The 14,155-nt window shown below is 39.0% G+C and overlaps 1 protein-coding gene across 1 annotated transcript in view; it reads right to left on the bottom strand.

Annotated features, from left to right (window-relative positions):
- LOC128029255 (alpha-2-macroglobulin) overlaps positions 1-14,155 on the bottom strand; it is a 99,231-nt gene that overhangs the window by 10,819 nt on the left and 74,257 nt on the right. The window contains exons 2-4 of the mRNA XM_052616914.1: positions 2,429-2,581; positions 531-711; positions 249-405 (exon numbers count right to left, since the gene is read on the bottom strand). Of these exons, the coding sequence (XP_052472874.1) occupies positions 249-405; positions 531-711; positions 2,429-2,514 (424 nt within the window). The 5' untranslated portion in view covers positions 2,515-2,581. The remainder of the gene's footprint in view (positions 1-248; positions 406-530; positions 712-2,428; positions 2,582-14,155) is intronic.

Here is a 14,155-nt window from a genome sequence, read left to right as displayed (position 1 = left end):
ACCCCTCATCCTTATCTGCTCCTGTTTTCTGTTTACAAACCCATTGAACTGTTTACTTAAATACCATCCGCTTAAATACCATCTTGCAACATTAGTAATGTTTCATCTATGATTATATCAGTTAATTTCATGATAACATGCTTTACTTCTATGTGCTGAATCAGCTGAATCAGCTGTGATCAGGGTTTAGATGTCAATGACACCGGCATTATTTACTGAGGTTTACCTTTGAAACATTCACAGCTCACCTGTCTGTCCTGGATTATAGATGGGTTTATCAGTCTGGATAAAGGTCAGAGGATTGTAAGGCTTGAACATGACTTTTCTCTCTTCAGTCATCTTGAAAGCATCTCCGTGAAGTTCTACCTTCATTCTCTGCACTGATTCTGCTTCTACAAGAGGAGCCTGATGAGAAGAAATATGCTGTATTCACAACCTCTGCAAACATGTTATCAAAAAAAAAAAAAAAAAACCCTAGATGCAATATGACACAAACTATAAATATTCATTATAATATGCTAATGACAGACCCTGAAGTTAAAGCAGTTGTGAAACTCTTCCTCAGCTTTCTCCTGTAGCAGTAAAGTGCTATTTTCTCCATGAACCAGATAAATGTTTATGACAAGGCTTTTATTGGGCTTGAGAAGACTTGCACACAGTTTGGCCTCAGATCCAGACTCGATTACTGCAGGAAACGTCACCATGAAATATCTATTGAAAGATAATAATTACACAATATTGTTCAAGGCAATAGTACAAACATTCCTTATACGTGCTTTAAGTTGTCCGTTAAACAGCAAACATTTATATTGAAGCCCAGATCAGTTAAATTAATAAAGGAGAAATCACAACTTAACCTGCACAATGATTAGGTATTCTAATAATTTATCAGACCTAGAAAAAAAAAAATTCTAGTTGTCCCTCAAATACGGAAGTTCTAAGCGGCCATGCATTATAATATTTTTTCTTCTCGTTTTCTCGTTATAACGACTTAATTTTCTCGTTATCTCGACATAACGAAGTTCGTTTTCTCGTTATAACGACTTCATTTTCTCGTTTTCTCGACATAACAAAGTTCGTTTTCTCGACATAACGAAGTTCGTTTTCTCGTTATAACGAACTAGTTTTCTCGAAGAAGTTACAAAACTGCGCCAGCAGGTGGCACTATAGACCTGAATATAACTGATGGGGTGTTGTACACTGTCCACTTTACTGTACGCGGACCTTCCTCGTGATCGCTATAATTTGTGCAGTCTTCATTACTGACATTTAATTAATTCATAAATGTTAAATGCTTGAATCAATATGAATATTTTGTGTATTAAGTTCCTGCTAGATGCATGAGTTTCACCAACGCGTTCTGTGTCATAAAATAACTGCTTATAAAAACCAAGGTTGACATCACTGTATTCTGTTTATCTACAGTAGGACGGGATTTAACGATGTAGGCTGATGTGCTTCTTTTCCTTATTACTAATCTTTATTGTTAACCATATTAATGAGAAATGTGATATATATGTAAAATCCATAGGCTTATTTAATTCAGTTTTGTTCTATAATGTTGTAATCGTTTTTTTCTACACACACACACATACACTACCTACATGTACACACGGACGCTCTTTTCAAACAGAAGCTTGTAACACACATGATATCTGCCAGATCATATAATGAATACTAAAAATTACAAATTATATATAATTTTATTTCAAATAAAGGGAAAATGAAAAGTGAGTTTAATCCAAGCAGCTCTAATTTCGCGGTGTTGCCATTTAAACATGTTAATTACAAAAAAAAATGTTCGTTGTACTGTCTCTGGAAAAATCAACAGTGATTGATCAGCCTTTATTTATATACAGTATTGTAGACATTATTACCTAGGCGAAATATAGGCTACAGTATAGCCCCTGCATGGTTGTCCATCAGATGCCTGTCAAAGTTGAGTTCGTTACTAATACTATAGCAACAGTAAAACTGTCATGTCGTTATAATGAGAAAACAAACTTTCGTTATGTCGAGATAATGAGAAAAATAAGTCGTTATAACGAGAAAACGAACTTCATTATGTCAAGATAACGAGAAAATTAAGTCGTTATAACGAGAAAACAAAAAGGAAAAAAAATTATAATGCATGGCCGCTTAGAACTTCCGTACTCAAAAGTTACAGTGGCATCAAAAAATTTCAGTTTCCATTGAAAAAGATTTTAATGCCCAAGATAAATATTTAAGTATTTGCAATATTTAAAGGTTAATTATTATCATTTGAATATTCTGTTCTCGTTAAAAAAATGGCCACCAAATACTCATGTTAGTTCTCTTCAAAGAATGGAAAATAAAAAAATATTTAAATTTAAAAAATGTTATGATTTTGCTATTAAAACAGAATATCTTCCTACAGTATATTTAACAGAAATCATTAAAAACTTACGGCCCTGATGTTTGTCCATTCACACAGACAATGAGGAAAGAGACCAGAAGGAGCCATTTCCAACAGCGGCTAACATTCAGATCCATGATGACCAGTGACCGTGAGATTAACTGGACTGTCTCTTATAAACGGACTCTCATTCTAAAGGAGGTCCTTCAAAAAAAGTTGTATTGATCATCTGATTAATGATTCAACCATGTAGGCAATGCAGTTTGAAAAACTTGTGCTAATGTGCATTGGTTGGTTTGTCCAAACATTAATTTGTAACAATGAGTTAAATAAAGAACAAGCATCGAAATATTACAAGCAATCTCAGGTAAAGAGATACTGTACAGAAGCTGTACTCTTGCACAAAATAAACATTAAAAAAAATTCAGTTCTTTATGAATGTCCCTCACAATCTAATTCTGAGTTGAACAATTTAAATTTTCAATACTGGAATGTCCAAGCATATAAACGATCTAAATAGTCTTTTTTTTTTTTTTTTTTTGCAGTTAAAAGAGATGTTGAAGCATTCAATTCTTAGTCAATGGCATGCAAGAACTCAACTTAAATCTTTAAAGTACAAAGTAAGTGTACACATGTGATCTTCTGAAAACATACTCAAACTCTTATCTCCATCTACATAGAAATGCACAGCTACTGACCTTTAACTCTGTGTAGACAAATAGTGTACTACAGAAACTGATAATTATCTTCCAGAGGTACATACACCTACTCAAATTGAGTGGGAGAGTAACCAACTGTAAGTTACTGTTTGCATTCGTCTCATTTGTTCTCTGCCCACACAATAATGGTAAACGTGGCTACTCAAAAATACCCAAAATATGTTGTGTAATATTAAATATGCAATTCAAATGCACTTCCTGCTACCTGCAATTATACGCTATGGCTATTTTTTTATGTCGAGCCAGAATATTAAGTAAATATTAATTGGTATAGCACTGTTCTTATGTCATTACCTCTAATCTCCTGATCTTTAACTTTATTTCTGGAAAAAAAAATTGTATGGATTACATACTCATTGCATTCATCTTTGCAAGGTTTGACGGAATCCCTGAAAATTTGAGCAATCGGTGGTTTAGTGGTTATTTTGAACCTTGTTCTGTTTATCTCTACTGCGAATCATGGAATTGAATGGTTTAAATTAAATATTTGTTGTTAAAAGTGACTTTTATTTCTTTCAAAACTTTGTTCATCAAAACCACTTCTTTCCTGGTAAAATAAAAAAAATAAAAAATACAAATAACTTTTTTTTTTTTTTTCAAAATTAAATGATTTCGAACAGCTGTAAATAAGCAATGTTAATAAAACTTCATGCTTAAAACTTCAAAGCCACGTACGACACGGAGATAGCCAACTACTACACTACTATATAGAAAAAGATAATACTTTCAGAAGCAATTGATTCTGCAAACGATCTGGTCCAAACGCAGTATTTATGTAAGGAAACGGTTATTATTTGTATTGGCTGCCACGCCAAACCATGCTCACCTGCTTTCTTTTCTATTTCACAGTGTTTTGTGAACATATATATACTTTATTAACATTGTGACATTTTACAATAAAGTTCGATTAGTTAATGTTAGTTTATGTATTGAAGTCTATTATTATTGTATTATTATTAAGTGCTACATAAAAAATTTATTTCGAGCGTTCAGTAAAAAAATAAAATACATAACAGCAACTGCGAGGAAGGTTAGTAGTGTGATGAGCATAGCCAGACAGTAACGTAGCACCACCAAAAGTGCGTATACCTGTCCGGTAGGATAGCTGGATCCGACATGGAATCCACAAGGCCGCTGTTACAATATATTCAGTTCCTGAAATATTTGGTTCCACTGGGTGGCGCTTTATGGCAAGCCGTCGTAACAATTAAGCTATAAACTGAACTAGTATCTAATTTAACTTTACTAGTACTTATTAATTAGATACTAGTACTTATTCAGTAGATACTAGTACTTATTTATTAGGTACTAATATTTATTCATTAGATACAGTATTTTTTGATTAAATACCAGTACTTATTTATTAAAGGGTTAGTTTACCCAAAAATCTAAATTATTCTATTAATAACTCACCCTCATGTCGTTCAAAACCCGTGAGACCTCCGTTCATCTTCGGAACACAGATATTTTAGATTTAGTCCGAGAGCTCTCAGTCCCTCCATTGAAACTGTGTGCATGATATACTGTCCATGTCCAGAAGGGTAAGAAAAACATCATCAAAGTAGTCCATGTGACATCAGAGGGTCAGTTAGAATTTTTTGAAGCATCGGAAATACATTTTGGTCCAAAAATAGCAAAAACTACGACTTTATTCAGCATTGTCTATTTCAAAACACACTGCAGTTTAGTGATATCCAGTTCGCGAACGAATCATTCGATGTAACCGGATCTTCTTGAACCAGTTCACCAAATCGAATTTAATTTGTTTAAAACAGTTCACGTCTCCAATAAGCATTAATCCACAAATTACTTAAGCTGTTAACTTTTTTTTTTAATGTGGCTGATACTCCCTCTGAGTTAAAACAAACCAATATCCCGGAGTAATTCATTTACTCAAACAGTACACTGACTGAACTGCTGCTGTTATATCTCTTGTGGCTCAAACATATAGGATACTGCAAAAAAAAAAATAATAATAATAATAATAATAAAATAATAATAAATACATTTAAAAATAAATCAATAAGATTATATTTTGTGTTTTTTCATTTAAAAAAAAGTTTTTTTGGATGTTGATGATGATGATTATGATTGCATTGTTAATTATTTTAATTATAGGCCTATAATAAATAAACCTGTTTTGAAAGACCTTTTTGAAAAAATTAGATGAGGAGTAAGCTAGCCTAATCTTTTCCTTGCAGCACATCAGTTTTGCGCTAATGCACTATGAAATTATTGTGGGGCAAAATAATTGTTATATTAATTTAAGAATTAAAGTAGGCTAACTTAATATGAATAGGCCTAATAATCGAAAGAATGTAACATGCCTACATTAATTGAAAAGGCCAAATTAGATATAACTCAAGTGTATAAAATAGTTTTATTCAGAAATGTAATGTTTGTGATTTATATTTTTGTTTTATTATTATTCAATTCATCATTTAAATGGTCTAAAAATAATGAAACAGGTGCAGTTAAACTTATGTATATAGGCCTATATTAAAATAATAGGCTAATCTTTGTGAAGACGACTGGCAACAGCTGGTCTTAAATTCTTTAGACACTGCACACCAAACGCTGACTAAAATACACTGACAGAGCTCAAATGACATTCATAACCAGCCTCACAGTAGTGTTTCCCGGCTTTACAGAACAAACCAGTTCTGCTCAGTGCAAGGTTTTTTTTTTTGTTTTTGTTTTTTTACAGAATTATGCATTGCTTCTTTTTTCCAAAGTTTTCTAACACAGCTGCAAATTACAATCCAACTGAATGGTAGTGTTGGGTCGTTCTTGAACAATTCGTTCATTTTGAATGAATCTTTAACATGACTCGGGAAAGAGTCGTCTACGGGAGTGATTCATTCAATCGTTCATGCGCAAAATTTTATAGGCTCTGTACTGGAATTAGTCTAGTTCACCTGTTTCAGTCAATGCAGTCTGAGCTGGAAAGAGAATTGATTAGTTCTTTTTTTTTAATTTTTTTTTATATTAATGCCAAGGTACCAAAGATAAAAGTACATAGAATGTCAATATTGCATAAAAAGAAGTGGCATTACATGCAAAGTACGATTTACAAACCTATGTAAACATAAAAATAAATAATACTAAACGAAAGCTTTAATAAAATAAATTAAAAAGATTAAACAGCCTTAAAAAGATTAAACTTACGTGCTGAAGTGGCACTTGGTTTTGCATTTATCTATTGCGGGACTGCCCAGTTTCGGTCTGCTAAATAGTGAAGCGTGGCCAAAACAAGTGAAAGTACTTAATTAGCTGTTTTAGAAGCCCTTTTCAGAAGAAACAGTTGAGCAACAGATAAGGAAAACAGTTTGTAAGTGTTTTGCCTCTTTTTCTCATTAGACTACTGCATGATCGTCATTGCTAGGAAACGTTGTTTTATTTACTGTGTGTCTTACCCTGGTAAATACGTTCTGAAGTAGCGCTTGGTTTTGCGTGTACCTATCACGGGACTGCTTAATAGTGAGGCATGGCCAGCTGACTTTAATAATAGGTAATCAAGCAAATATAAAAATTTTAGTTTTCACCATGGCAGCGGCAGCCCTCGTGTGAAGAACAACGAGTGCAAAGACATCGACTCTACCTGCGCAACTCCACAGAGCAAGGACACTGACAAGGCACTTGAGTATTGCTTTTCTACCCTTTCTTTACTTTTTGTATAGCTTGTTCTCAAATACAAACCCGATTCCAAAAAAGTTGGGACACTGTACAAATTGTGAGTAAAAATGTAATGGAACAATTTACAAATCTCATGAACTTATATTTTATTCACAATAGAATATAGATAACATATAAAATGTTGAAATTGAGACATTTTGAAATGTCATTCAAAATATTGGCTCATTTTAGATTTCTTGAGAGCAACACATTCCAAAAAGGTTGGGACAGGTAGCAATAAGAAGCCGGGAAATTTCAATGTACATATAAGGAACAGCTGGAGGACCAATTTGCAAATTAGGTCAATTGGCAACATGAGTGGCATTGTCTCTAAGAAGTCAAGATGGGCAGAGGATCACCAATTCCCCCAATGCTGCGGGGAAAAATAGTGGAGCAATATCAGAAAGGAGTTTCTCAGAGAATAATTGCAAAGAGTTTGAAGTTATTATCATCTAAAGTGCATAATATCATCCAAAGATTCAGAGAATCTGGAACGATATCTGTGCGTAAGGGTCAAGGCCCTTAACATTGTCGGTGAACACAATCCACGGTGCCATTCGCGGTTGCTAGCTAAAACTCAAGAAAACTAAAGAAAAAAAAGAAGCCATATCTAAACATGATCCAGAATCGCAGACATTTTCTCTGGGCCAAGGCTCATTTAAAATGGACTGTGGCAAAGTGGAAAACTGTTCTGTGGTCAGGCGAATCAAAATTTGAAGTTCTTTTTGGAAAACTGGGATGCCATGTCATCCGGACTAAAGAGGACAAGGACAACCCAATTTGTTATCAGCAATCAGTTCAGAAGCCTGCTACTCTGATGGTATGGGGTTGCATGACAAACTTGAGCAACTTGTCTCCTCAGTCCCCAGACGTTTACAGACTGTTATAAAAAGAAGAGGGGATGCCACACAGTGGTAGACATGGCCTTGTCCCAACTTTTTTGAGATATGTTGATGCCATGAAATTTAAAATAGACTTATTTTTCCCCTAAAATTATTAATTTTCTCAAATTTGATATGTCATCTATGTTGTATTCTGAATAAAATATTGTCATTTGAAAATTCCACATCATTGCATTCTGTTTTTATTCACAATTTGTGCAGTGTCCCAACTTTTTTGGAGTCAGGCTTTTACTTATTTAGGTTATTTTTACTCACTATGTGCTTTCAGATCTCTACTATCACTACTAACACTAGAAAACCACGCAATGTACGTCGAAGGAAGGCCTATCCGACAAATCTATGGCCTGTCCTTCTGATCTCTACTACTACGCTCTCTATTCCAGTTGGTCTCTGGAACTACCAGTCTGCTGTTAACAAAGCAGACTTAATTTCTTCTATTGCTACTCATTCCGGTCTCATCCTCATGGCACTAACTGAGACTTGAATCAAACCTGAAGACACTGCCACTCCCGCAGGCCTCTCCACTAATTTCACTTGATCCCACACTCCTCGTACGACTGCGAGGGGTGGAGGTACTGGTCTCCTTATATCAAAAGACTGGAAATTTGATCTGGTTTCATTTGAATCACATGTAATTACTGTAACCCACTCTGTTAAAATCCAAATACACTTCCCCCAGGTCAATTGGGAAACTTCTTGGAGGAGTTGGATGTGCTGCTATCAAACGTTCCTGAAGATGGTACTCCTCTGGTACTGCTTGGTCACTTCAACATCCACCTAGATATACCCCAGGCCTCTACCTTCAACACTTTGCTTGCCTCATTGATCTCAAGCGAGTGTCTACTACAGCGACTCACAAATCAGGCAACCAACTCGACCTCATCTACACACACTGTTGCTCCGTGGACAACTTTTTAGTTGCTCCACTTCACACCTCAGACCACTTCCTCATTACTGCTAACCTAGCACTTAATCCTGAAGCGACACACCCTCCAACGCAGGTCACCTTTCGACGGAACCTACGCTCACTCTCTCCATCTTGTCTATCTTCTGTGGTTTCATCATCACTTCCTTCACTCTCTCAGTTTTCAGCTCTGGACAGTGCTACTGTCTTTGCTCCACTCCAATCTCTTGCTTGGATAACTTTTGCCCACTGTCTTCTAGACCAGCACGCACCACCCCATCTGCCCCCTGGCTGTCTGATGTTCTTCGTGAACATCGCTCTAAACTCAGGGCTGCAGATCAAGAAACTCTACAGACTTCAGTGTGTATCAGTCTCTCCTCTCTTCTTTCTCTGCAAATGTCTTCAGTGTTAAACAACATACCACCACAACAAAGTTAACAACTGTTGTGACGCTCAGACACTCTTCAAAACTTTCTCTTCTCTTCTTAATCCACCTCCTCCTCCATCGACTCTTACAGCTGATGACTTTGCATTTTTCTTCACAAATAACAGAACAGCTTGTTGATGCAAGGATGATGCAAAATTAAATGAGTTTTGACAAATTGCCAAATAAAAAAAGACATAAAAATATATAAAAATTACAAAATCTGTGTTTTGTGTCATGTATCAGAATTTCACTTGTCCGGTCTGTTTTCATTCTGTTTCATGGAGTCCTTGTTTTCCGTCACCCGGTTTTCTCGCAGTCCCTTGTGTTTTCTGGTTTCTTGTGTTTTTCTTGTTCTTTGTTTTTTGGACTGCTTTCATGGTTTTTGACCCATAGCTTGTTTTGGATATTGATTTTTGGATTACCCAATAAAACACACTAATATTGGATCTCTCGTCTCCTGTGATCTATCGTTACACATGGGTACAAGACATGTCGGGGCCAGCTACACGGGAGCATCCAGCTGTTTCCACTACTCCCTTATTTTGAACCATAACCCACATGATGTGATTTGGTTTATTTATAGCCTAACTCGGCTCTACCTCCGCCTTTAGTAATGTGAACAGCTGATGTTTATGGCAAAGAATTCATCCAATTTTGTTACTGTGTAGATAACTGTATGCTTTGGTACTTTTATCATTTCTAAGTTCCTCAACCATCCACACCCTCAGACAAAACAAGATAATTAAATTTGTCAACATATGTGACTGCTGGCCATTTTTTCATATCATCAAACCAGGAGGTGGCACTGGTCAACTTCGTAGGATGTGGAACAGACAAAGTTACATTGTCATACGGTCTTTGTTAAATAGTCTTGATCTTGCTGCCACCGCAAACTAATGTTGCCATTGCTTGTTGACATTATGGATGCTAAAAGTAAGTAAAACAGATTACTACTGTCATTTCAGAGCTGTCCAAATAACTCGCGTTCCATGAAAAAGGTCTATTCAAATATTACGGGGAAAAGAAAATCAGTTAATGGACAAAACTGTATGGTCGATAAAAATGTTTTCTTATTTATGTAACATTTATTCAATATAAACTTCATTTGAATGCTGACTACCACATGTAATAAATTCCAGCAGCCAAGAATATAATAATTTAATAATGAAATATTTTCTAGAATAAATAATAATTTTAGTAATTCAAAATAAAATATGAATGAACACATCTCTGAAAATCCTGAGGTGCTATGGTCATGCAGGTTTGTTTACGCATTAAACTCGTGGTCACTAGAAAAACATGTCGTTCCCTCAACATAAGAAGTCATGTGGCCACAAGAAATGGATTTCGTTCCCTCAACATAGCATCTAAAGTCCACGTTCCCACAAATTAATATCTCGTGGCCAGCATATTAGTCATGGCCATGACAAAACTAAGTGAACCAACCATGTCCGTACCTTTCCAAGGCACCGTACTAAACCACCAAGAGACAGTGAAGCCACCGTAAGTTCAATTTGCCATCTTACTTATCCCTACCGGCAGAGAGCACTATTGAGTCACATGCGAACTGCTCACCTAAAATCACCCGATTTGAAGCAAATCAGTCAAACGGCATTCGTTTTTGCTTCATATGCTATCTGCAATGTTTATGTTTTTCTTTTGGGCAGCTAAGCGATATATTTAAAATGTTTAGGTGGGTGTGTCTGCTGTGCACTGCCAACACAGGTAACTGATCCAACACAAAATAAAGCCTATTTCTTTATGTACATAATTATTCAGCAATTATTAAACATGAACGTATTAGTATCAGAAATGGATTTGAATATACAATGAATACATCTCGGTTACGTATGTAACCATGGTTCCCTGAATAGGGAACGAGATGCTGCGGTGACGTCACCACGTATGGGAACACCTTCGGTGTGACTAATGTCTGAAGCCCTATACCATCCCGCCAATCCTATTGGCCAAATGGCGCATGGCACCACCCTACGCATGCGCACGCATGATATACCTGGGTGCAGCGCGCCATTTCGCTCAGATTTCATGACTGAAGATGAAGAACATTATCAAGGTACGGAACGGCCAGAACCGCAGCATCTCGTTCCCTATTCAGGGAACCATGGTTACATACGTAACCGAGATGTTCCCTTTCATAGGTCACTTCGATGCTGCGGTAACGTCACCACGTATGGGAACGATATACCAAAACGCCTGACGTACCTGATAACTGAGATCCGAGGAAGCATCTGCTCAAGCGGAGAGAACCCGGGAGCCAGGAGCCATCCTCACATCTAGACTGTAGGACTTGATAAAAGTGCTCGGTAAGGACCATCCTGCCGCAGCACAGATATCATCCATAGAAGATCCACTGAGAAAAGCTTGAGAAGAAGCCACAGCTCGAGTGGAATGAGCTTTAACTTCCAAGGGCGAAGCGAGTCCGCGCGCCTCATAGGCCAAAGAAATTGCCTCCACCAGCCAATGAAACATGCGCTGCTTTGTAACCGCATGGCCCTTAATTTTATGTCCAAAACGGACAAACAGCTGGTCAGATTCACGCCAAGGGGCTGTACGATCCACATAAGTCTTTAAGCTCTCACAGGGCAAAGACTTAGATCTCCTGACCCAGCCTCAGCAGGTGAAAAAGCTTCCAGGACCACATGCTGAAAGCGAAAGGGGTTAGATGCGACCTTAGGAACATAGTTAGGCCTGGGCCGCAGCAGCACCTTCACAGAGCCCGGTGCAAATTCCATGCATGAGGGTGAAACAGAAAGAGCCTGTAAATCCCCAACTCTCTTGAGGGAGGATAAAGCCATGAGAAGAAGTGTCTTCAGTGTCAGGAATTTATCCGATACAGTCTCCAAGGGCTCAAACGGATGCCCTGATAAACCTAGCAACACAATGGATAAATCCCATGAAGGAACTCGCACAGGGCGGAAAGGCCTCAGCCGTCGCGTACCCTGTATGAAACGAGAAACTAGTGGATGACGCCCCACAGAGGCACCGCCTATGTATTCGTGGTAAGCTGAAATGGCTGCCACGTAAACCTTTAAAGTGGCTGGTGTTACGCCATCCGAAAAACGATCCTGGAGGAACTCCAGCACTGAAGCCACTGGGCAGTAAACTGGATCCACATTACGATTGCCACACCAGGCTGTAAACAGTCTCCACTTGAAAGCATATAAGCGTCTCGTAGAAGCTGCTCTAGAATTCAATATAGTCTCAGTGGTTTCAACAGAAAGACCGGGACATACTAATGCACTCCGCTCAGTGACCACGCCCACAGTTTCCACAGATCTGGCCTCGGGTGCCAAATCAGCCCCTGTGCTTGTGATAATAAATCCTGTCTGAGGGGAATCTCCCACGGAGAGCCCGCTAGCAGACTGATCAGATCCGCAAACCACGACTGCGTGTGCCATCGCGGAGCCACCAGCAGCAGCTGTTCCACTCTGTCCCGCCGTATTCTGCATAATACCGCTGGGATCAAACGAATCGGAGGAAAAGCATACAGACTGGTCCTGGGCCAGCTGTGAGCTAATGCATCCACGCCCAGGGGCGATGGGGGGCATAGGGAGAACCATAGCGGGCAATGCATAGTCATGTTCGACGCGAATAAACCCACTTTCGCTTTGCCGAATATCCGCCATAAAAGATTCACCGTCTGAGGGGTGTAATCTCCATTTTCCCTGTTCCAGAGCCTGTCTGGATAGCATATCCGCTCCGAAGTTCAAACGTCCGGGGACATGAACAACTCGGATCGACAGAAATTTGTTCTGAGACCAAAGAAGAACATGTCTCGCCAGCCTGCACAGGGGGCGAGAGCGTAATCCTTCCTAGTGATTCAGGTATGAGACAAACGCTGTGTTGTCTGATCTGAGCAGCACAAGACTGCCGATCAGCAGATTCGCGAATTACTGGAGAGCCAGAAAACTGCCAGTAATTCCAACCGGTTTATATACCAACTGCGTTGTGCAGCTGTCCACACTCCATGGGCTGGTAGCCCTTGACAACAGCTCCCCAACCGGTCAAAGACGCATCCGTCGTGACGGTCTCTGGGAAAGCTCAAATCCCCAGCCGAACCCTGGTAGGAGAAATTCAGTTGGCATCCATAGTTTTAACGACATCACACAACTCCGTGTCACCGAAATCGTCCGATGCGGAAGACAACGGGGTGAAATATTTCGTCTTTCCGCCCATTTTTCCACTGAAAAGGGCGCATGTGAAGTAACCTCAGACAAATTACGGGGAATGCCACTGCCAATCGTCTAAGTGGTTCACAGACGGACGCCCTGGAGCCACAACGGGGCCAGAGCTACATCCATGCATTTTGAGAAGTACGGGGTCACAATCCGCCGTCTCTTTTTTTTATTTTATTTTTTTACAAACAACAGCTGTAAGACCCTGCCTCCATCTGAGAGGGGTGTATGTCTTCTATAGCCCCTTTGCTCAGCAGAGTTGACATCTCCTGTCACAACACTGCTATTACCATCAGTTTACCACCGTGGAAAGAATTCAGCGGAAAAGAGGCGGGCCTCTAAAAAAAAACAATTGGTGTATCCGTGACAATTGTGCGTAACACCCATTGAGAAATGCCAGGCAAGCGTTCCACGCGACCCAAAACAAAACTAGCAGTCTCAAATTTCCGCTTTCTGCAACGCTGTCATACACATAAATGTCCGTGCACGGAAAAGCCTGCGGCATTCGTGCACAGGGGAAGTGTATGCATAAGAGCTATTGCGTCCCGTTGTGTATAATCCTGAAACGTGTCCACGGCAGGAATTAGACCAACGAATTGAACATCAGGCTCTGCCGCTAACTAAAACGGCGGCTGTGCGAGCCGTCATAAACGGGTCGTCTGTGTAAGACCCTTGAATCGCCCCTCGAAATCTGAAAGCTGGATTGCGCAGAGTGTCTGAGGGATTATTACTTATTTATTTATTTACGCCTGGCGTTACAGCCCGATCCAACAGCTCGAAGCGCTGTTTGCTGCGAGACAGTCAATGTTAGAGCGTAGGGACGGCAGTGAGAGTGTTGGATGCGCATTAGCGGTCCAACAGCACTCTATAGTGGAGGGCACAGTCCCTGGCGAACATGAAGGAAAGCGCATGCGTAAACTCGCTGCGTTTCGTTGTGTATAATCCTGAAGCGTAT

The sequence above is a fragment of the Carassius gibelio genome, chromosome A15, assembly GCF_023724105.1.
Source record: "Carassius gibelio isolate Cgi1373 ecotype wild population from Czech Republic chromosome A15, carGib1.2-hapl.c, whole genome shotgun sequence".
Classification (NCBI taxonomy): Eukaryota; Metazoa; Chordata; class Actinopteri; order Cypriniformes; family Cyprinidae; genus Carassius; species Carassius gibelio.
Note: the sequence above shows the minus strand (reverse complement) of the source record. Positions and strands in the feature narration are given on the sequence as shown.